This window comes from Lynx canadensis, chromosome E2 (genome assembly GCF_007474595.2).
Source record: "Lynx canadensis isolate LIC74 chromosome E2, mLynCan4.pri.v2, whole genome shotgun sequence".
Classification (NCBI taxonomy): Eukaryota; Metazoa; Chordata; class Mammalia; order Carnivora; family Felidae; genus Lynx; species Lynx canadensis.
This window is the reverse complement of record NC_044317.1, coordinates 12,378,870-12,401,973: the sequence shown is the minus strand read 5'-3', so window position 1 is coordinate 12,401,973 and position 23,104 is coordinate 12,378,870. Positions and strand designations below refer to the sequence as shown.

Below are 23,104 nucleotides of genomic sequence, written 5' to 3'. Positions count from 1 at the left end.
GATGTTCAATGTCTTTAAATGATGAGGCATGGAGATGTGGAAGAAAAAAATATTACATAATCATTTTGGAGCAAATACCACATGTGAATTCAAATGTAACGAACAGATACAAAGGAGCAGGATTTAAGAGATAGATGATGTATGTTTTTAACAAGGGTGCCAAAATACAATACTGATGGCTGACCTTCATTGCTGTGATATAACCAGTTCTGTGCCCAAATTCGACTCTCAGGAATTAGTGGGAATGCCCCACAACGGACCCAAAGCAGAATTTCAAAAACAATCCATTCCAACCGAGCAATGAAAACAGGTAGACCAGAAAGTAGTTTCAAAGTTTCAGGACATCCATATTACACGACAACATGGGGACACAATCAGCATAATCTAGATTGTGGGGAAACTGCAGGACAAACCTGGTTTCTTCAATAAATGAACCTCAGGAAAAGAAAAACAAACCAAAAAAGGAGAAGGGGAGGAAACCTACCAATCACAAAAGATGAGAATTCCATCAACCATTATAAGTATGTTCTCTATTTGGATTCTGATTTAAATAATTTGTAAAAACAAAACAAAACAAAAAACCAACAAAACAACAACTGAGACTATTAGGGAAATCAGAATACTGCTTAAATATTTGATATTAAAGAGCCACCATTAACATTTTTAGAGGTCTGTTCATAGTATTGTGGTTACATTTCCATACAGGATTCTTCTCTTGTAGAAGTATTACTGACTGAAATATTTGTTGAGGAAATGATATGACACCGACATACTTCAAAATAATTCCAGAGAAGATGGGAGTGGGGGGCAGGGCAGTAGGTAGGAGTAAAGATGAAATAAGACTGGCTAGACAGGGACAACTATGGAAGCTGGATCATGAACACGAAGCAGTTCGTTTTCTTCTATTTTTATATGCACCCAGGGGTGCCTGGGTGGCTCAGACGGTTAAGCGTCTGACTTTGGCTCAGGTCAGGATCTCACAGCTCTTGGGTTCAAGCCCTGCGCTGGGCTCTGTGCTGACAGCTCAAAGCCTGGACCTGCTTCAGATTCTGTGTCTCCCTCTCTCTCTGCCCCACCCCCACTCGCACTCTCTCTGTCCCTCTCTCTTAAAAATAAACATTAAGGGGCGCCTGGGTGGCTCAGTCGGTTAAGCGTCCGACTTCGGCTCAGGTCGTGATCTCACGGTCCGTGAGTTAGAGCCCTGCGTCGGGTTCTGTGCTGACAGCTCAGAGCCTGGAGCCTATTTCAGATTCTGTGTCTCCCTCTCTCTGACCCTCCCCCGTTCATGCTCTGTCTCTCTCTGTCTCAAAAATAAATAAACATTAAAAAAAATAATAAACATTAAAAAAATGTTTTTTAATACATAAATAAAAAGTTTAAAAACAATTTCAGCTCCTGTCCTTGAATCCCGAAATAAGCTCCTGAGCGCACTCAGCAGTCCTGACTGTAACTTCCGAGAGCAGCCTAAAGCAAGCCCCTTGCCATGAGAGACTCACAACCCCACCGGCCAGGGTGTGGGCAGGGGGCAGTCCCCGTGGGGGTGGGGGAAGTATACACTCACCTACAGCAGAGAGCGCAACGGTAGGCTTCCTTGTGTCTCTGAAACAGAAAAGTCAGAAATCAAATGCCCGATTCATAGGCCACCATCCACCTGTACTTTTCACCCTCTGCACGCATTTCTCCACTCTCCTTTCAGTGGGTACTTGGAGCTCGGAGAGAACGTGAGGGCCTTAGAAGCAACTGTAAAGTGTCTCCCTTCGGGGACAAACTTTCTCATCTGCCTCAAATGAGGCTGAGACTAAATTTCAAATCACATAGCTGCAGCCACAGAAAACGAACTATGTGATTCAGCGTGTCCGGCGTGACCGTGATTGTAGGGGTGGAGGAAGCCATAAGAAGCCGTTCCTGGCGTCATTTCTCCCAGTGGCAATGAAGGAACAGTCATGGAGTCATAACTCTGCGAGAACCTTCCCAGCAACACTTCAAAGGTGAAGTCAAAAGCTACTCTGATAATCACAGTTGCTAAGAGGTGGAAACCCAAGTGTCCACTGACAGACGAGTGGATCGACAAAATGTGGTCCAGCCACACGACGGAATATTAGCCAGCCTTCTGACGGAAGGAAATCCTGTCACACGCTACAACATGGACAAACCTTGAGGTCATGGCGTTAACTCAAGTAAGTCAGTGCCGAAAAGACAAGCACTGCATGACTCCACTCCCACTTGTCTGAAGGATCTAAAGTAGCCAAAACCATAGGAACAGAAAGTGGGAAGGTGCTTAATGAGCAGAGTGTTAGCTTGGTAAGAGGAGAAAGTTCCGGGGATCCGTTGCACAACAATGTGAATATATTTAACAGAACCACACACTTAAAAATGGTGAAGATGGCTTATTTCATGTTTTGGGGTTTTCAACCACAATTCAAAACAAAAACAAAACAAAAACCCTACTCCTGGATACAACAGGAGGCTCCTGGAAAGAGAGAGATTCCTGGGTTCACCACAAAGCCACAGGGCAACTTCTCCACCAAATGGTAAAGTGAAAGAACAGGGCACCAACCCAGGGCTAGAGGGTTCGAACGGCCAATCCGTGGCTCAGGCTTACTAATCCAGAAAACTTGAAAAGGCATCATCTGTTCAGCATTTTTTAATCCTTAAATTATGAAAACAACGATTTCATGTAAATGAGGAATACTCTAACCTTGCCTCCTAACTCCCTGGGGTTTTGTTTATTTAAAAGCGCCTCCCTCCCATTTCCCCTGGGTTTAGCGCTCCGTCCCCACTCCGGTGCTGCCGTTAGACTGATCACCACCAAGGCAGTGTCCCGGATGCAGGTGAAGTCCGCTGCGCACACCCTCTCGGACTCCCTTTCCCTGATCTGTCCACCTCTCAGTGCAAACCATCACAGAGCCACTGCCATTGGGAGCACAGCAGTCCGCTGAGGGGAGAGAGGGTCCCGCCTGGGAGACTCTACAGACCACGCCCTCTAGTTAGTCACCTCGAATTGTTATGGCAAAGGGAGCCTCGCTCTACAAAGGGAGAAGGGGGACAGACAACATGCCCGGTCCTGGGCTGGGGGCTCCTTCCCTCTTCGCCTCATGAAGGGTAACCCTGAGAGGTGGCCCTCAGCTGCCTGGGGGACTGAAGCCTCACAAAGAGCAAAGCAGATGTGTCTCATAGCATCACCTGCTGTAGCAGACGTGTGTCTGTGCCCACAACTCCCCACTGTCACCTGCCACGTCAGTTAAACTTCAGCCTGACTTTCAAACGCCAGCACCTATGTTTCTCTGCCAAAGGGACTTCCCTGACTGCTGAAGCCTGTCCTGCACATCTCTGTGCCAGGCCTGAAGTGCCAGGGAAAGGAGGCCCCAGGGTGCAGCCTGCGACCAGTGACCGACAGTGGATGACGCCCCCACTTCCTGAGCCCTCAAGGGTGGGACACCTCTGAGGAGTTCTGCACTAGCACCTAGCGGTCCCCGGCAGGAATAAGCTCCACGTGCTCATGCTGCCTCCCGCGTGGACAGCGCGCCCTCCGTGTGCAGCCTTCCCGCTCCCGTCTCTCCTCCCGCCGGTGCTTCTGTCGCCTCCTAAACAACGTCCTTGCAAGGCGTCCTCATCTCGGGGTCTGCACCCAGGGGAAACCAAACTAAGACAGCTGATCTCTAAAACAAAGGTCCCAGATCGTCCCACAACCCAGTGGTTTGGCCTTTTAATTGTTCTTACTTGATATCCCAAATGTAGATGTAGGTGTCCACAGAGCTGGTGACCAGGAGATCCGGCTCAAACACTGCCCAGTCCAAGTCACTGGAAACACAAGAAATAAACAGAACAACACCAAAGAGAAGAAAATTCAGAGTCCAGTTCCAAAGCGCTAGCAGATTTCATTTCTAGTGGCTTCAGAGAGTCACTGTTAACGGTCCTCCTTAACATGATATAGGCTAGAAATCTCCAAACTTCTTTGGGAACGAGTAAGACTTAACTGAGCTCTGAAAAAAGCTTTCAGGTCCTTTCTCCTGTCATCACCAGCTATCCCATCACCTGCTCCCAAAAAAGAAATGGAGGACTTCAACTTCAACCACACACACACACACACACACACACACACACCCCAAAGCAAAAACATCAAGTGATTTTCGAGTTGGAATTTTCTAAACCAGATTCAACCACAAGTACCTTGAGTAAAACCAACATCTCTCAAAGCAGCGGCAAACTGTAACACTACCATGCAGCTTTCAGGAAGGGTAGGCCTCCCTAACATAGGCCAGGGGTCTGGCCTTTCCCATTACTTCTGGGTCAGCTCCCCCACTCCTGTACTCCCTGCTGCTACTTCCCAGGATGAGTGTTCCCTACCCAGGAATAGTGACCCAAGGACAGGATGGATCAAGGAACACTCCAGAAGGCCATGGGTGGGAGGCAGCTGTGCCCCACAGCCACTGGAGAAAGAGCAAAGGGCTGCGTCCTGCTGTCTGTGCTCCCACGCACTGCCGAATGTGAGCTGAGGATTCTGCCGGCATAACTGTGTCTCCCTCCCATGGCAAAAATCAGCTCTGATCCTTCACTCCAGACTGGGCTGTCCGAGGGCCTTCTGGAATCGAGGACAGCAGTTACAGGAATGCTGGTTCCTAAATACTGGTTGATCCCCAGTATGAGAGCCACCGCTTCAGTGAGCACCAAGGACCTAGCAGTCACCCGTGGCCAATGCAGCACAGAGGGTCAAGTTGTGGAAGGGGGACGGAGCTTTCACGTCACTTCCCGAGGGACTATGACAGAGCGAGACAGGCCGGGAGCTGCGGAGGCCTGGTGCCTACCTGATTACACGAGTGTGGCCTTGTAAGGTAGTGCCAACTTCCCCGCTGCCATCTTTCCACTTATAAAGGTCAACCCGTTGGTTACTCTGAAAAGAAACAAGGGGAAGAAGGCAGCCAGTCCCACACCCGAACACACGCTCTCACCGCGATCTGCCTAGGGCTGAGAAAACGAAGCCATGCAGAAACTAACCTGCATGGCAGAGACCCTACAGACTGACTTGCTCACAGAGCCATCAGAAATGAGTACAATTAGGGGCTCCTGGGTGGCTCAGTCGGTTAAGTGTCCAACTTTGGCTTGGGTCATGATCTCACAGTTCGTGAGTTTGAGCCCCACGTCGGGTTCTGTGCTGACAGCTGAGAGCCTGAGCTGCTTCGGATTCTGTGTCTCCCTCTCTCTATACCCCTCCCCCACTCATGATCTCTCTGTCTGTCTCTCTCTCTCTCAAAAACAATAAAGATTAAAAAATATTTTTTTAAAAAAAGAAACAAGTACAATTAACATGTGAGCCAACCTCAGCTCAGTACATAGGACTATAAATTTCCAAACGGAAGGGCAGTGCTGTCTTCAAAGTGAATCTACCCTGAGTCATTGCAGCTGAATTGAAGCCACCGAGGCGCTACTGAGCACCTGAATGAAGAGATGCGCCACCCCCACCCCACCACCCCCACGCCTCCCCCCCCACCCCGCAGGCTGCTCAAAGGACCACCTCCCAGCTCTAAGCATCACACACCCATCTCTCCAGCTGGTGTCACACTAAGGCTTTCAGCTCACTCTTCCCACTTATCAAAGGCCCAGAGTCCATCCATCACACTTTAAAAACACATAAACACAAGAAAGAAAACAGAACCACTATTAAAGGGGTATCCTAGAAGACAAAATTACAGAAGACTCCTTGAAATATGCCTATACTGAATTTCTTTTTTTATACATTTTTTTCTTAATGTTTATTTTTGAGAGAGAGAAAGAGAGATGCAGAGTGAGAAGGAGACAAAGAATCCGAAGCAGAGGCTCTGTGATGAAAGCCCAAAGCCCAGTGTGGGGCTCAAACTCACATACTGTGAGATTGTGACCTGAGATGAAGTCGGATGCTTAACCGACTGAGCCACCCAGGTGTCCCTAATACTGAATTTCTTTTCTTTTCTTTTCTTTTCTTTTCTTTTCTTTTCTTTTCTTTTCTTTTCTTTTCTTTTCTTTTCTTTTTTAATGTTTATTCATTATCTTTGACAGAGAGAGACAGAGCACGAACAGGAGATAGACAGAGAGAGAGAGAGAGAGAGGGATACACAGAATGTGAAGCAGGCTCCGGGCTCTGCCCTGTCAGCATAGAGTCCAACCTGGGATTCAAACCCACAAACCATGAGATTGTGACCTGAACTGAAGTCAGACGCCTAACCAACTGAGCCATCCAGGCATCCCTATACTGAATTTCTTAAAGGGTTAGGCATAAAGACCTAGGAAAGACTAGGAAAGACTAACCAGAAAAAAACACACAGCAATAGGGAAAGGAGGAAAGAGAAAGCTACATTTCACTGAAAGAAACAAAAAGCCAGCAAAATATCTAAATATCATGAGCTTATGAAACACACCAAAAGTGAATAAAGACTACAACAGACTGATTACTAATACACAGGCTATCTAATAATTTCTGAACTGATATACAGATGCAGATCTATTAATATCTATATATTACTAGACTGATTTTCATTTTAGCTCAGAGATGGACAGATGTATAAAGTTCCAAGGTGTTTATCCAGAAATGCCAGTTTCCAATTCTAAATAGGTAAGGTTTCTGGTCAAAGGTTAGAATTCAAAACAGCTTCCAATGGGAACAGGAGTGAAAAGAAAAGTCCCCTCATATTATAATAATATCCCCTGTCATTTCCAGAGGGTCTGCTAACACCAGTCTATGTACTAGGAATCTTTTTTTTATACACAGATTCTGTTTTTATTCATTTTTTTCAGTTATTTACTTTAAAGAGAGAGAAAAAGCGTGAGTGGGGGAGAGGGGCAGAGAGAGGAGGAGAGGGGAGAGAGAGAGAGAAGGAGAGACTCTTAAACAGGCTCCATACTCAGCAGAGCCTGACATGGGGCTCGATCCCACCACCCTGGGACCACGATGTAAGCCAAAATCAAGAGTTAGACACTCAACCAACGGAGCCATCAGGCACCCAACATACTAGGAATCTTCAGAGACCCGCCCTCCGTTCTGTCACACAACACTGCACGCTGGCTATCATCACCCACGTTACAGGTGAGGCAGCTGAGGCTCAGAAAGTTGGGAGAGTACAAAAGATAAAACAGGAGTGTCAAAACTAGGACTTGACCTCAGATGTGCCTAACTCCAAAGCTTTTTCTCCTGAAAAAGGCTCTCTCCCAACCAAGAACAACAACAACAAAAAAATCCATCAATTGAACTTTATCAAAATCAAACCTTTTATGTAACAAAGGACATTATAAAGTGAAAGACAATCTACAGAATTAGACACATGCTTGCAAATCATATCTCCAATAAGAATCTAGTATCAAGAATATAGAAAGAACTCTGGCAACTCAGCAGCAAAAAGACATACAACCCAATTCCAAGATAAATAAAGGATGTGCATAGATATCTCTCCAAAAAAGATACACAAATTGCCCACAGGGACATGAAGAGATGCTCAACATCATTAGTCATTAGGGAAATGCAAATCAAAACCACAGTAAGATACCACTTTCTCCCACTAGGATGGCTATGCTTTAAAAATTAAAAAAAAAAAAAAAACAGAAAAACACTAATTTGGGGGACAATGTGGAGAAACTGGAACACTGCTGGTAGGACTATAAAACGACTCAGCTACCGTAGAAAAGTCTAACGGTTCCTCAAAAAGTTAAACACAGACTTACCATAGGACCCTGCAATTCCACTCCAAAGTATATACCCAAAACAATTAAAAACAAGTACTCAAAAAACTACATTTACACACACGTCCACTTCCACCTTATTCACAAGAGCCAGCCCAAATGTCCATCAGTGAATGAACGATTAAACAAAACGTGTTATAGCCATACAATGGAATACTACTGAGCCATAAAAAAGGAGTAAAGCACAGATACACGGCACAGCATAGTTAAGAAAGCAGACACAAAAGGTCACATATTGTATGTTTCCATTTATATGAAATATCCAGAACACAGAGACAGAACACAGACTGGTGGCTGTCAGGGGCCGTGGGGAGGGGGCATAGGGAGAAACCGCTTCATGGGAGGGGTAAAATTTTACTCTGGAGGGATGAAAATGTTTGGGAACCAGAGAGGGGCGGTGGCTGTGTAACATGTGAATGTAAATGACATTACATTGTCTACTTTAAAAAAAATTTTTTTTAATGTTTATTTATTTTTGAGAGAGAAAGAGAGAGAGAGACAGAGCTCGAGAGAGGGAGACACAGAATCCGAAGCCGGCTCCAGGCTCCGAGCTGTCAGCACAGAGCCCGATGCGGGGCTCGAACTCACGAACCGCAAGATCATGATCTGAGCCGAAGTCGGCCGCGTAACCAACTGAGCCACCCAGGCGCCCCTACATTGTCTACTTTAAAAAGACTGTCAAAAAAAAAAAAAAAAAAAAAAAAAGGCTATCTCACCATTTGTAAACAAATGCAATGTTAATCCACATGGGCCAAGTATTGACCAGTTAGCCTAAACCAGTCGTTCCCAGTCAGGGGCTATTTTGCTTCCCAGGGACATTTAATAACGTCTAGAGAAATTTTCGGTTGTCATGGTGACGGGGATGGCGAAGATGCTACTGGCATTTGGTAGGTAGGGGCCAGGGATGCTGCTTCATCTCTTACAATGCACAGGACAGACCCTGCCGCAAAGAATTATGTGGCCTGGGAGGTCAGTAGCTCCAAGGTCTAGGACCCCTGGACCCAATGATCAGGGGCTGAGGATGAGAGGGGAGTGGAAGTTGTAAGGCGTAAGCCAACAAAAAGAGCATTCTTCCTAATTCACAGGAAAGGGGTCGGGAATGGGAAAGCAGTAGACTGGCCCTATCTTCTCCTTCAGAACAGCCCCCCCACATCAGTTCGACCGCAGATGTCCATGGTGAGAGTCAGACGTTCAGATTCTTTGTTTGTTTAGAGAGAGAGCAGAAGCAGGGTAGGGGCAGAGAAGGGGAGAGAGAGAGGATCCCAAGCAGGCTCCAGGCTGTCAGCGCAAAGTCCGACACAGGGCTTGAACCCATGAACCGTGAGATCATGACCTGAGATCAAGAGTCAGACACTCAACCGACTGAGCCACCCAGGTGCCCCAGACAGTCAGATGCTATTTTGGAAATGAGGGGAAGAGCGGCTTTTTGTTCCTTCTAAAGCTGACAGCGTTGCTCGTCTTTCTTTTCCTCAGGTGCTTCCCTCTCACAGACTGTCATTTCTGATAAGAACAGACGCAGACAGCACTGTGAATGCCTGCATCCCTTGGATGATAAGTAGGGTTCTTTAAATACTGTTCTTCCAGCCCAGTGCAAAGGAGCCAAAGGTTTAGATCTCTAATTGTTCTAGGAGAGTAGAATGCTGGTGTAGAATCTGACGAAATACCAGAGGTGATCCAGCCCAGATCTTTCTTTCAGTCACGAATCCCTTGGAAAACCTAATAAAATGCATGCATCTTTTCCTGGAAGAATTCACACAGAAACAGGCACGTAAAATCTCAGGGGGTTAGCCGATCTAATGAATCCCAATCAAGAAAGAATCCCTTCCTGGGGCGCCTGGGTGGCTCAGACAGTTAAGCACCTGACTCTTGATTTCAGCTCAGGTCATGATCTCACAAGCCACTGTGTTGGGCTCCGTGATGATAATGCTCTCTTCCCCTCTCTCTTTCTCTCAAAATAAATAAATAAACTTTAAGAAAAAGAAAGAATCCCTTCCTTTGAGCGAAAGCATGTGTGGAGTCTTCTGATCCCTCTGAAAACAGTGAAGGTCAGAGTCATGTCCAATTACATTCCTGCCGGTGAAAACAGGATCTTATCACACACAGAAATGGAGGCATCTATTCATTTCCCTTTAAAATCTGGATCTTTAGAAACACAAGATCGGACACCGATGGGATCAGCAGTTCCGTTCATATATAGATATACGCCATATGTGTATGTATACATATATGTCTTTAATTTGCCTCTATCTTCCTTTTAGAACCATCCACACTTCTTTTCTGCCTGAGAAATGAGAGTTATATTCTCTTCTCTCCATAGAACATAGACCTACCAGCCCCAGCTCACACTTTTAACAGCCTTTTCCCGTGCTCCTTAAATGGCTCACCGAAGCTGCAAAATAGTGCGCAAAGCTGTCGTGAGGATTCCACTGCACAGCTCCGATGTCCCACTTGCTCTGGCGAGAGATCTTTCGGTGACCTTCGAAAGGGGCATCTAGATTAACGATGTATAAGAATCGGCGGCTAGGAAAACAACATCAACATGATGACAATATAACAGCATTAGCATTAAGACAGAAAAGCACATTTGGAATTACATATGGTTTGCAAAGAGTGCTCAAAAAATCCCCAGGTTTATATGACGTTTATCTACTCTGAAAGGCATACAAGGGACAGGAGGAATTCAAGGTGACAGTTAAGCAAGTGGAAGCCACGTCCCTGCGAGAACCTGTCTCCAGAGATGGTCTTCCCGACTGGATCCTTGGGAGTCTGACATCCTCCCGCCGGCTTCAGCTCCAAGCCCACTTAGCTCCAGCCTTTCCCAACTGCTCAGCTAGGGGTAGCTCCGGTTCCCACACAACTCCCACCGCGCTGTTTGCATTGCGACAGCAGCACTGATCTCTGTAGTACAACTACCCATGGTAAGGCTCTGGTCCTGAACCAACCGAGTGGAGCACGGACCAAGTCTCCAGTGTCTGTATGTCCCTCCTCACCAGGCATAGTGCTTGGCATTCAGTAAATGTGTGTTAAACCTATCACTTATCACTTTGCCAAACATCCTGGAGAAAATCTCAAATTCCCTTGCAAGTTGACTACCTGGGAAAGGCAACTAAATCAAGTCTATTGGGAGGGAAATAATAACGAATAAAATGATAACGAAAATAACACATTAAGGGCCGATAATGTTCACGGTGCCAATCAGTATGAAGGATCTGAAAACAGGAATGTCCTGTGTTCCGCCTATTTTCCCTTTGTTTTAAGGGAAAAATCATTGTGTGAATCAACGTCTCAGCAGCCATTAATCAGCTGTTGTTAGAGAGCACTTCAAGCCCCAGAGCATCCATGAGGACAGGTGGGCTCAATGGTGACGAAAAAGATTAACAGTCCCTGCTCAGAAGAGATGGGAAATGCAAGTTAACACGGCCTGTAAAACTCTAGCAGAAACCCCAGAAGAGAAGGTTAGGGGAGAAGAAAGCAAGCACAGGTAAGACAAATCCACAGAACTTTCAGAACTGCTGGTGCAGAACAAAGATCTAGCATCTCTGACCTACTCTGAAGGAATCACTTGATTCTGGAGCAGGCAGGCTGGCATCTTCCTCTCAGCCTGAAAAACGGGAAAGCATGACAAACGGGGAAAGGCTGAGAGCGATACACATGGGGCGCCATCAACAGGGGGGCCCAGAGACGTTACAGAGCAAGTGCAGAGCAGCAGAAGAAAAGTAGGCACTTCAGGATAAACATACCTGACATATCTCCTTTCTCCCCTGAAGACCCACGAAAGTCAGAGTAAAAACGTACGACACAGAAACCCACAAAGAAAATGAGAGAGGAAATGAAAAGCGGATGGACAAATGGTGATCGATCTAAAGAAGGCAAACACCAAAGTGCCTGCAGAGGGGAAGAGGATGAGAGGCGAGCTGATTCACGCTGCAGAACCGAGGCCGGCTCGGGAGCCGGAGGCTTCATTCAGCCTGCACACAAGGGAAGAGAGGCCTGGAGAACCAAAAGCAGAACAGAACAGGAACTGTTTGAAAGAGGACTAAGGAGAGCGGTTTACACACACCCCACAGAGCCACCTCTCCTTCACCCGGGTCGGGGGCGGGGAGGGGGGTGATGTGCTTCAGACAAACTACTTCAGAGGAGCCCAGGCCTGGGACAAACGGCAGAGCAGTGTGGGAATATGAGGAGCTGTGCTCAAAACAGGGCAGGAAGTGGAATGTGAGACCCTCAGGCCTCTTCCCCTACAGCTGATCTGTATAGTCTTCGCACAGTGACAAAAGGATTCTTCTCAGGGGAAAATGACCAGCCCAAGAAAAGAACAAAAGCAAATAAGTAACACAGAACCCAGGAGATAGTGACATCTGGGCACCCTCCAAAAAAAGGGTCTGGTTCCCAGACGACCTCCTTCCAAAGAAGCCCACCGTCACACATGTAAACTGATCACTCTTTGACAGTAACAGAGAGCCAGGTGAGTATCGGTCACCAGAGGAAACCTGAAAGACAGGGACCAATGCAATCAAAAGAAAAAAAAGGAAATGGGTAGTGCCGAGGCAAGAAGAAACCTGGAATTAATATTGTCAGAGAGGTAAAAGAAGACGAGGTAAAGAACAGAGAACAGGAAAGAGCTCCTGGAAATGAAAAGCACAGCTGAAATAAAGAAATCTGATAGAAGAGTAGAAAGTTAAAGCTGAAGGGAACTGTCAGAATGCGAAACAAAAAGGACCAACAGAGAATCCACATAGGATATCCAACACGGACGAACAGCTTCAGAAAGGAGCGCAGGAAATAGAGGGGGGAAATTACCAAAGAGACGATGCAGGAAAACTTCTCCAAACTAGAAGACACAGACCTTCCAGATTGAAAGGGCCTTCCCACAGTGCTAAAAATTACTCTGGGTCTTAATCTGAATGGGGATCACATGGGTGTATATATTTGTAAATTTACTCAAGCGGTTAACTCAAGTACATTCTTTACTGTACATATTTTCAAGTTCAGTATAAGAAAACAAAATGGTGAACCTTCAAGATTATGTTGAAAAATAAAACAGGTATGTATGTACCCAAGAACACACCAAAACAGGAATGCTTGCCTGGTTTCCAGTGACATAATCCCATTCCCTCCTTGGATGCTACAAATGGCAATGCCCACATGAGTGAATACAGAGAAGTCTAACATTTGAGACACAGTTATTCCTTAGCACTTGAGTATTTTTTTTAGTGTTTATTTACTTTTGAGAGAGAGGGAGAAAACGCAAGCAGGGAAGGGCAGAGAGAGAAGGGGGCAGGGGATCTGAAGTAGGCTCTGTGCTGACAGTAGAGAGCCCAATGCGGGGCTCAAACCCATGAACCATGAGATTATGACCTGAGCCGAAGCTGGATGCTTAACCAACTGAGCTACCTACGTGCCCAGCACTTGAGTATTTTGTGGGTTGTTAATATGACTACATGATGTCAAGTGTACGTCTATTTGTTTAGATAAAACAAGTAATGATGTTTAAAAAAAAAAAAAAAAAGAAGGGACCCTCTAAGTGCCCCGCACAATGAATGAAAAAGGACACACGCCAAAGCAGTCACGGTGAAGATTTCACACACCTGGAGATAAAAGGAATGCCGGAGACAAAGACAGCATTTTAAAGCTTCCAAAGAGAAAAAATAGGCCGCAAACAAAGTCCAGAATCAGAATGGTATAGGAACTCTCAAAATTACTCTAAGAACCCCAAATACTGATTCAACACAACAATTGTTATATAACTATACTGGAAGGAGAAGAAAGTCAGGGACTCACAGAGCAAAGTAAAAGTGCTAAATCCTCATCTACTTTAAAAAGTCAATTGGTAATATCTGGACAAATCAAGATAACAGAATATTTGTGTATTATTTGGAAAAATGGAGGCAACCCCAGAGAAACAGCTAAAAGAGTCTCAAGTAGTTGCTTCTATTGAGTGGGATCAGGATTGGGGAAAAGCTGAGCTAGGATTCTGCTGTCTGACAATATAATCTTTGTAATGCTACTTGACTTTGTCAACTATGTATAGGTATTTCCTTGATTTAAAAAAAAAAAAAGGTTTAAAAACGGAGTAGGAAATGAATAATATATCCCCAAAACCACTGGCTTGCCACTTTAAATGGGTAAATTGCATGGTCTGTGAATTATATCTCAATAAAGCTTTTTTTTTTTAAGTGAGTGCAGAGGGGGCAGTAAAGAAACATATCAATTTTTCCTTATCTATGCATCCAGTGTGACACAAAAAAATGGATTTGGTAACTGTCTCTGGGGATGGGGGTCAAAGAGAAGAGGGAAACTTACTTCCCAATGTAGAGCCTTTTGAATTATTTAAATGTTTGCTATGCTTTTTTTAAGGTAAATTAAAATACGATTTCAAAATAAAATAATGAAACAGAAACTAGTTCGTTATTTAGAAGTGAGTTCATAAACAAGTAAGTTAAAGAAAACACTGCAGACTTAGAGAGGTAGTGAGTATGAAAGGGGAGGGGACTCTGACCATTAAACGGCATTATACTGGTACAATGACAAAGTGATCAGCAAATGCTAGGATGGCCCTTAGTTGCCAGAATGTTAAAAATGTTGGGCTGGAAAACACTAGAGAAATCATGTAGTTCTAGTTCTTCATAATGAAATCAAAGTCCTTCACGAGCAAACCAAAGTCCAGGGAGGCCAACTGGACAAATGTCCAGGGGCTCATCATGAATGGCATTGCCAAACCAGAACCCAGATCCCCTTGAACCTGTGAGACCACACCAGACAGCACCCTTCTGCAGAGTCTGTGCAATAAACAGAAAATTGCAATTCCAAGACCAAACTACCAGTCACGCAAATTTCAAAGGAATTTTATTGCTTACATATTAGGGCGGAGACAAAAATAAACTGCAAGTGATCCCTGTTAAGTACCCCTGAGGTCACTAGGATAGCGGAACTAAACCCTACAACCACAATCCTTAAGGATAAAGAGTATTTTCCAACTTCCCAGAAACCTCTCAATTTGCGATTTGTCCCCAGAAATTGCAGCAGAGCTCACTTACCCGGAGAGCACAGCATGCTGCCCCAGACAGTCCACGGACATTGCGGTTGCCTGTGAGAGAGAACACAGGATCAGTTCTGCCAGCAAAGCCAGCTCGGGTTGGGGAAGACAGGTGGGTAGCCTCGTCTGGGGCTTCCTCTTCCCATGGCCCAGGTAAGTCCCCCGCTGGCCGGTATTATTAGTTCTCCACAGTGGATGCTTTCACTCCCTTCTAATCCTCAACCAGATCTCATACTCACCTTCCTTAATAGGGCAGTTGCTATCTGTTCCCTGACACCAGGATTATATACAAGCAAGCTGGTGTGTTCTAAATTGTGGAGACATCATCTTAGAATTCGGAGAAGCTAACTAGCTTGGAGCTAACAGAGCTACTCAGAGCCCCTTCCAAGCAAAACCTAACCTGGGACATCACACACACATACACACAAACACACCTACCCCACCCCACCCGTCACCCCCATGCCTTTCCAAAGGGCATGGACTTCTCCTCCAAGCTAAATGGGAAGTGGTAATAGTCAAACACCACCCGTGCTGAATCCACGGTCACGTTATTGAGATGCTCAGTTGCCATTTAATCTGAGATTTCTAGCGCATTCTAATGATTTCCATTTCCCAGGTCTCCCAGTTCCTAGGGAGCACCATCTTTTCAGGACCACACTGAATCAAATGAATTTGCATTCAGGCTGAAGCATGAGGCTGACTTAAATCATGGCAGTCACAGCCCTAAATTCTCTTATTTGGACAAGTCCAAATTCTCCTGCATTCTCAAGACATTAGTGCTCCCTCTTATACACCGTCAAGAAATATGTCATAGGTAATGTTGGGGACAAGAAACCAGGGCGCTGTCACTGGAGGCTAAAAAGTGGTTGTTATGCATCCTTCATCCCACTAGAGTCGTGAGCAGAGAAAAGTCCAGCTGGAAAGGCAGGCAGTGAAGTGAGATGCGACTTCCACACTCTTCTGAACAATTTATAGATTAAAAGTATGAAAGCAGGCAAGATGGCACCTCCAACCAGGGGTGGTACGATCCTTCCAGGAGGTGTGTGGTAGGCAGAATCCTAAGGTGGCCCCAACATTCTGGGCCCTTGCTGTACACATTCTCCCCGTTATTCAAATATGAATCTAGGTGCTGCTGTGAAGGGATTTAGCAGATGTGGTTAAGGTCCCAAATCAGTCGACCTTAAGAGACCTCAAACAACCCAAATGTCCATCAGTAGGTGAATGGATAAACAAAACACGGCACACACATACGACGGCATACGTACTATCGTGTGGATGAACCTTGAAAATACTATGCTAAGTGAAAGAAGCCGAGCACAAAAGAATACTGCATGATTCCACTTATGAGGTACCTAGGATAGGTAAATTCATAAAAGGGCAAGTAGAAAAGAAGTGGAAGGGGACAGGGAGTGGGGAATGGGGAGTTACTCTTCAGTGAGTACATTCTGTTTGAGGGTTGGGGAGAGAGAGAAACCTAATCACATCAACCCTGTAAATCTAGGTCTAGAAGTCGGAAACAGAGGCACTCAGAGATTCTAAGGACGAGGCATTTATGTGAAGATTGCTGCTGGCTGTGGAGGTGGGACCACATGGCAAGTCCCTGAAAGTGGCCTGTAGGAGCTGAGTGTCCCCTAAATAACAACCAGCAAGAAAACAGAGACTTCAGTAAAAAAATGTTTAAAAAGGGGCGCCTGGGAGGTGCAATCGGTTGAGCATCCGACTTCGGCTCGGGTCATGATCTCGGTGTTGACGAGTTCGAGCCCCACGTCAGGCTCTGTGCTGACAGCTCAGGGCCTGGAACCTGCTTCGGATTCTGTGTGTGCCCCTCCCCTGCTCATGCTCTGTCTCAAAAATAAATAAACATCAAAAATTTTTTTTTAAATTTTCTTTTTTTTTTAAAAAAAAATTTTTTTTCAACGTTTATTTATTTTTCGGACAGAGAGAGACAGAGCATGAACGGGGGAGGGGCAGAGAGAGAGGGAGACACAGAATAGGAAACAGGCTCCAGGCTCTGAGCCATCAGCCCAGAGCCTGACGCGGGGCTCGAACTCACGGACCACGAGATCGTGACCTGGCTGAAGTCGGACGCTTAACCGACTGCGCCACCCAGGCGCCCCTTAAAAATTTTCTTAAAAGAAGTGCCTGGCTCTGGCTCAGTTGGTAGAGCATGTGACTCTTGATCCTGGGGTCATGAGTTAAACCCCCATGTTGGGTGTAGAACTTACTTAAAAATGAAAGAAGGGGCACCTGGGTGGCTCAGTCTGTTAAGCATCCAACTCTTGACTTCGGTTCAGGCCATGATCTCATGCTTTGTGGGATCAAGCCCCATGTAGGGCTCTGTGCTGGCAGTGCTGAGCCTCCTTGGGATTCTCTCTCTCTCTCTCTCTCTCTCTCTCTCTCTCAAAATCAATAATAAACTTAAAAAAAAAAATGAAAGAGAAGAGAACCCCTTGAGATAATGGTGAGCTAGGAAGGAACTTCCTCCACTCCTTCCAGAATGACAATTATGACAACGAGCATGTGATCCTCTCCTCTTCTCCGAGACCCTGAGAGAGCCAGCATCCAGGTGGGAAGACGCCAGAAATTATGCAAGAAGAAGTGAGGTGTCATTACCCAGGAGCTGGGGAAGAGGTCTCTCCCACCTCCTCCTCAGCCCCCACCTTCCTCCTCTAGTCCCCCAACCTGTGCCAATTGTAGTTTCATGCAATAAAAAGGCCAAACTTTTTATTCCATAAAACATGAAGGACAAAACTCAAAATTTGAAAAAAGAAGGAAAAGAAAAGAAAACAGGGACCTCAGTCCTACAACCCCAAGAAACTGAATTCTGCCAACAACCTGAATGGGTCTCTTAGCAGATTCTTCCTCAGGCCACTGAGCCTCCAGATGAGAACACAGCCAGCTGCCTCCTGGATTTCAGCTTAGGGGACTAAACCGAGAAACCAGCCACGCGGCGCCTGGGATTCTGACAGGCAGAACTATGAGCTAATCAGTAGGTACTGTTTCAAGCTGCTTAGTTTGTGGTACAGTGATAACAAAGAGTGACCCAGTAACAATAATTAATAATCATCATCATAAAGTCATGCCCTTTGACTCAAAAATTCCACCTCCAGAATCCATCCAAAACACAGGAAAACTTTTATGCACAGAGTTGCTTGTTTCATGTTATCTACAAGTAAATTATGCATATTTACATAAGGGAGTATCCTGAAAGTGTTTAAAAATGACACGGAAAAATACAGGAGCCAAAAACTGCAAACAGAGTATCATAACTCACCATATCACCTCATCGGAGGAAGTTATTATTTAAAAGGAAGACAAAAAACACTAACTGAGGTTTCCCTACTCCTACCTCAGAAAAAAGGGGCCAACATCATCATGTTCGTAGCAGCACATTAAGGACGGTCATGCTGGGCTGTCAGGAGAATGCAAAGAGGGAAAGCAGAAAAGAGAAGATCCCCTAACCAGGGTAGAAGCTGGTGCTCTGTGGGGGACAAGAGTCCCCGGAAGGCCTCCTCACCTCAGGGCACCAGGCAGGGACTGGCTGGGAGATGCTAAGTCTGGGCATCAGGGGGTTAAGAACCACAGCAACCCCGTGATCCTGCTGCAAGAGAGGAAGCGAGCCCCAGTGATGGCTAGGAGAGAATTCCCTGCGGGAGAATTCCCCCACAGCCTGCAGGAAAGGGAGATTAAAGACTTAGAGGAGTAAAGTAGTATTTTATACCTACTATGAACTGAAATTTAAATCAGCTACTTATGCCTTAAAACACACTGAAGAACATATATCAGAATGTTTCAATGGCAGTTGTTCCCACAGGGTTTTTGTCTTACTCCTCTACATGAGCCTAAGTTTTTGTACTACTTACATATTTACATGACTTTATAATTAAAAAAAAAAAAAAAAACTTTTTCTCAAAGGCATCCCAAGCCTCTTCTGTTTCCATGCTTCCGTCCTAGCCTCAGTCCTCAACGCCTGCGGCCTGGCGGACACAACCTCAGACAGTGTGCCTTCCCCACTCCTCTGTTCCACCCGACACGGAACTTCTGAAAGCGGAGTTCGGACTCCAAACTCGCTCCGCTGCTCCAAAACCTTCCTTGGTTTTCTGCTGAAGGCTGAAGACAATCAAGTGGAAATCTTCCAAACTGGATGCTTCCAGAACTTTTTAGTCTGACCTTCCTTCTCTACTTGCCCAGGCCACACCCATTCAAAGCTCTCACCTTTCTCCAAGGTCAGCGATGCTCCCAATTCTAAAGAGATGCTTAAGCTCCTCTTCCCATCTGGAAGGTCCTTCTCGCCTGCTCTGCTGTTGAAATTCTACTCATCTTTTAAGTTCCAAGACATACGTCCCCTAAGAACCTCACCCAGAGTCTGCCATAGGGATTCCACCCTCTCCCAAAGCACCTTCTCGGCCCCCGTCACAGGGCTTGCTGTCACTTGCCATGTGGTAGCGGCTGCTGCACACGTTTATCTTCTCCCACTAATTGGGGAGCCCCCAGAAGGCAGGGTCCATCTTCTTTCTCCCAGAGCACCCAGCGAGGTGCTTTGTACATGCAGGTGCTCTGTGAACATCTTCTGTTTGGAAGATAGGTCAGAACCAGGTCAAAATCTGGGTCCTTCCTTTCCAAAATGTGCCAAGGCGCTCCTTGACATCTCAAAGAATTTTTTCAGTAGCTTCCCTTGGTTAATTTATCATCCATGAATTTATCTACATCTGTAAAGTTCCTTCACTTCTTTAATGCCTTCTAGAATAATAAACCTTAGTAGTTTGCTGTCTGCTCTGTGAAACCTTCAACAAGAATAGAAGCATTTGACGAACCAAATGTGTGCACCTTACTCACACTTTATAATGTAAAATTCCAATCATATCTTCTCTCAGCCTTTGTTTTTAAGGTACTAAAAAGTCCTCTCCTGACTGCAGGAAAACAAACTTACTGCTCAGAACTGCTCTCTGTCAAAAGAGGTTATCTTTAGGAGCACCTGGGTGGCTGGGTCAGTTAAGCATCCAACTTTGGCTCAGATCATGATCTCACGGTTCACGGGTTTGAGGCCCGCGTAGGGCTCTGTGCTGACAGCTCAGAACCTGGAGCCTGCTTCAGATTCTGTGTCTTCCTCTCTCTCTCTCTCTGCCCCTCCCCCACTCGTACTCTCCCTCTCTCTAAAAAATAAACATTAAAAAAAAAGAGAGAGAGAGAGAGAGACCTTTAAACATAAGAGAATAAAGTTTTTAATAGCCCTTGTTCTTCCAATTGCAGGATGGGAGCTTTTGTGACACACTTCAGGAGTCGTATGACCTTTCTGAAATAACACAACCATGGCGCTGACAGTGACACTTGATTCTCGTTGGCCTGGAAAATATGTAATTAATAATTTGGAAAAAGCTGGCTAACCGAAGGCTACTAAAAAGATATCAACTCCAAGAGACTGTGTAGGCCTCTGTACACGAATGGATGCTGCTCTGGTTTAAAAAGCCATTTCTGCACGAAGCCAGCTGTGTTTGTAAGCGCTTGATTTCACCAAACCAAGGAAACTGACCACAGTTTATCAAAAGGAAGAAAGACTCTACATGGCATTTCTGCATGTGTAAAATGGAAATCATCTGGCACAGCAGAAAGGGTGTGCACGAGCTTTGGGGTCAGAATTGGATTAAAAACTGTCTTTTACCACTTCTCAAGTGTACAATAGAAAATGATCCAGCAAAGGTTGTCACAGACCTCTGGTGTTGTTGAAATTAGCAGATACTTTTTATTAGCTATTTTAGTTGATTTCATGGCAGTATCAGAACTAATGATCACTCTCACCTTAAGACCTGTGGCTTCCATAACATGACTCTCTCCTGGGACCTAACTCTGGACGTCCCTTTCTAGTCTGTTCCTAATCAATCCATTTCTCCCCATCTCTGCCTCAGCTCAGGCCTGTGTCGGTCCTCACCTGGAAAGAGACACCCATCTACCACCAGCCCAGCGCCACCCTCAGGGCTGGTGCTGGGTCCCACAGCTCTCAGGATGAAGGACAAGACCCTTAGCATGACATTAAAGATCACTTAAGACCTCTCTCTGGCTCACTTCTACAGTCCATCTTAGGCCTCTCACCTTCCAACCCCGTCCCAACATTCCCGCCATGATGAATTTGTTATCATGAGTTCCCTCCAGCCCTCCAAATCCAAGCAAGCACCACCCTCTCACCTCCGGACCCTCCCATCAGCCGCTTCCTCCGCCTGGGTGACCCTTCTCTCCATGCTTCACCTGGCCAATGCCTTCTTGTCCTTCAAGATTCAGTTCAGGCTCATCCCAGGAAGTTATTCTGACCCATCCCCTCTGGCACACACCAGGGAGTCACCTGTGCTTCCACAGGACCCAAGGCTTATCTCTACATAGTACTTGTGGTACTTTATAATAATCCCCTATTTACTATTACATGACCTCGGTCTGACTGCAATTCGTTAAGGGTAAAAACCAATTCACAAGTACAATGCCTAGCACAGCACATGGCGTGTACTCAATAAATGCTACCTATCATAGACAATATAGGTCTTAAAAGCTCATGCTGTACAAAAACTTGTACACAAACGTTCATGACATCATTAGTCCTCACAGGCAAAGAGCGGAAACCACCCAAATGTCCAACAATTGATGAATGGATAAACAAAACGTGATATAGCCCTACAGTGAAATATTATTCAACCCTAAAAAGGACTGAGCTTCTGATACATACATATGGATGAGCCTTTAAAAGAACTAAGTGAAAGAAGTCAGTCACAAAGACCACATAGTCTAGGATTCCATTTCTATGAAACGTCCAAAGAGGCAGATCTATAGAGAAGCAAGCAGATTAGTGATTGCTTAGGGCTGGGGCGGGGGGAGGGGGGAGCTGAAGGATAGGGGGCAGGGGAGGTGATGTCTAAAGGGTACAAGGTTTCTTCCTAGGGTGATGAAAATGTTCTAAAAATGACTGTGGTGATGGTTTCACTCTGTGAATGTACTAAAACCCACTAAATTGTGTACATTTTAAACAGGTGAATTATACAAGAGGTGAATTAGATCTCAATAAAACTGCTATCCTCCCCCCCCCCCCCAAAATTGATAAATACAGTGTGCTCTTGGTTTCGGGACTAGATTCACATGATTCATCACTTAGATACAACACCCACTGTTCATCCCAACAAGTGCCTTCCTCAATGTCCATCATCCATTTTTCCCTCTCCCCTGCCCCTCCATCAACCCTCAGTTTGTTCTCTGTATTTAAGAGTCTCTTATGGTTTGCCTCCCTCTCTGAAACTATTTTTTTCCCTTTCCCTTCCCCCATGGTCTTCTGTTAAGTTTCTCAAATTCCACATATGAGTGAAAACATGATTATCTGTCTTTCTCTGAACGACTTATTTCACTTAGCATAATACCTTCCAGTTCCACTCACGTTGCTGCAAATGGAAAGATTTCATGCTTTCTCATTGCCAGGTAGTCTTCCATTGTATATATAAACCACATCTTCTTTATCCATTCATCAGTTGATGGACATGTGGGCTCTTTCCATACTTTGGCTATTGTTGATAGTGCTGCTGTAAACATTGGGGTACATGTGCCCCTATGAATCAGTACTCCTGTACCCTTTGGATAAATTCCTAGTAGTGCTGTTGCTGGGTCGTAAGGTAATTCTATTTTTAATTTTTTGAGGAACCTCCACGCTGTTTTCCAGAGCGGCTGCACTAATGTGCATTCCCACCAACAGTGCAAGAGGGTTCCCATTTCTCCTCATCCTCACCAACATCTGTTGTTTCCCAAGTTAACATTTTCATCTTTTAGAAAACAACCGGTATGATACTTTACAAATGGTCAGGGGACACTGAATTTGGAGATGGATTGCATTACCAATCCATTTTGGATTTACAGTTAAATTTTGATGCAAACATAATGGTTCTGTTAGAAAGCTCATCTCTCTGGGAAGATAATACATAGCTTCATAGGGCTATCTTGCTACCCTGATTCAATGCAAAAGAAAGCCTCCCTACAGAGACCACTGCTATCTGCAGAACAAAAGCCAACGTTTGTTTATTTCTTCAAATAAACTAGCAAAGAAATCAACTCTTCCTCTTTCAACCTCAGCTGAATTAGAAAGAGCAGTTCAAAAATATGAAAACACTTTGCCTATTCATCCTTCCAAATGACGCAAAGTGGAAACATCCAATCAGTGCAAATCAGAGCTAGGTCAGCTCCCCGAAAATCAGTTTGTCACATGCCTGAGCAATGACTGTAACGTATGTACTATCAGATTTCATAGAATAAAACCACAGACTGAAACCCACTGACATAAAAAGGATCAGAGCATTTCCAATGACAATATCCAATCTCTTTATAAATCAGAGACAGCCA

The 23,104-nt window shown here is 45.2% G+C and overlaps 1 protein-coding gene across 1 annotated transcript in view; it reads right to left on the bottom strand.

Moving 5' to 3' along the window:
- The window catches only part of WDR59 (WD repeat domain 59), an 85,091-nt gene that overhangs the window by 52,938 nt on the left and 9,049 nt on the right, over positions 1-23,104 (bottom strand). Inside the window, 5 exon segments of the mRNA XM_030299723.1 lie at positions 1,562-1,599; positions 3,721-3,801; positions 4,806-4,891; positions 10,092-10,227; positions 14,745-14,794. Coding sequence (XP_030155583.1) covers positions 1,562-1,599; positions 3,721-3,801; positions 4,806-4,891; positions 10,092-10,227; positions 14,745-14,794 — 391 coding nt within the window.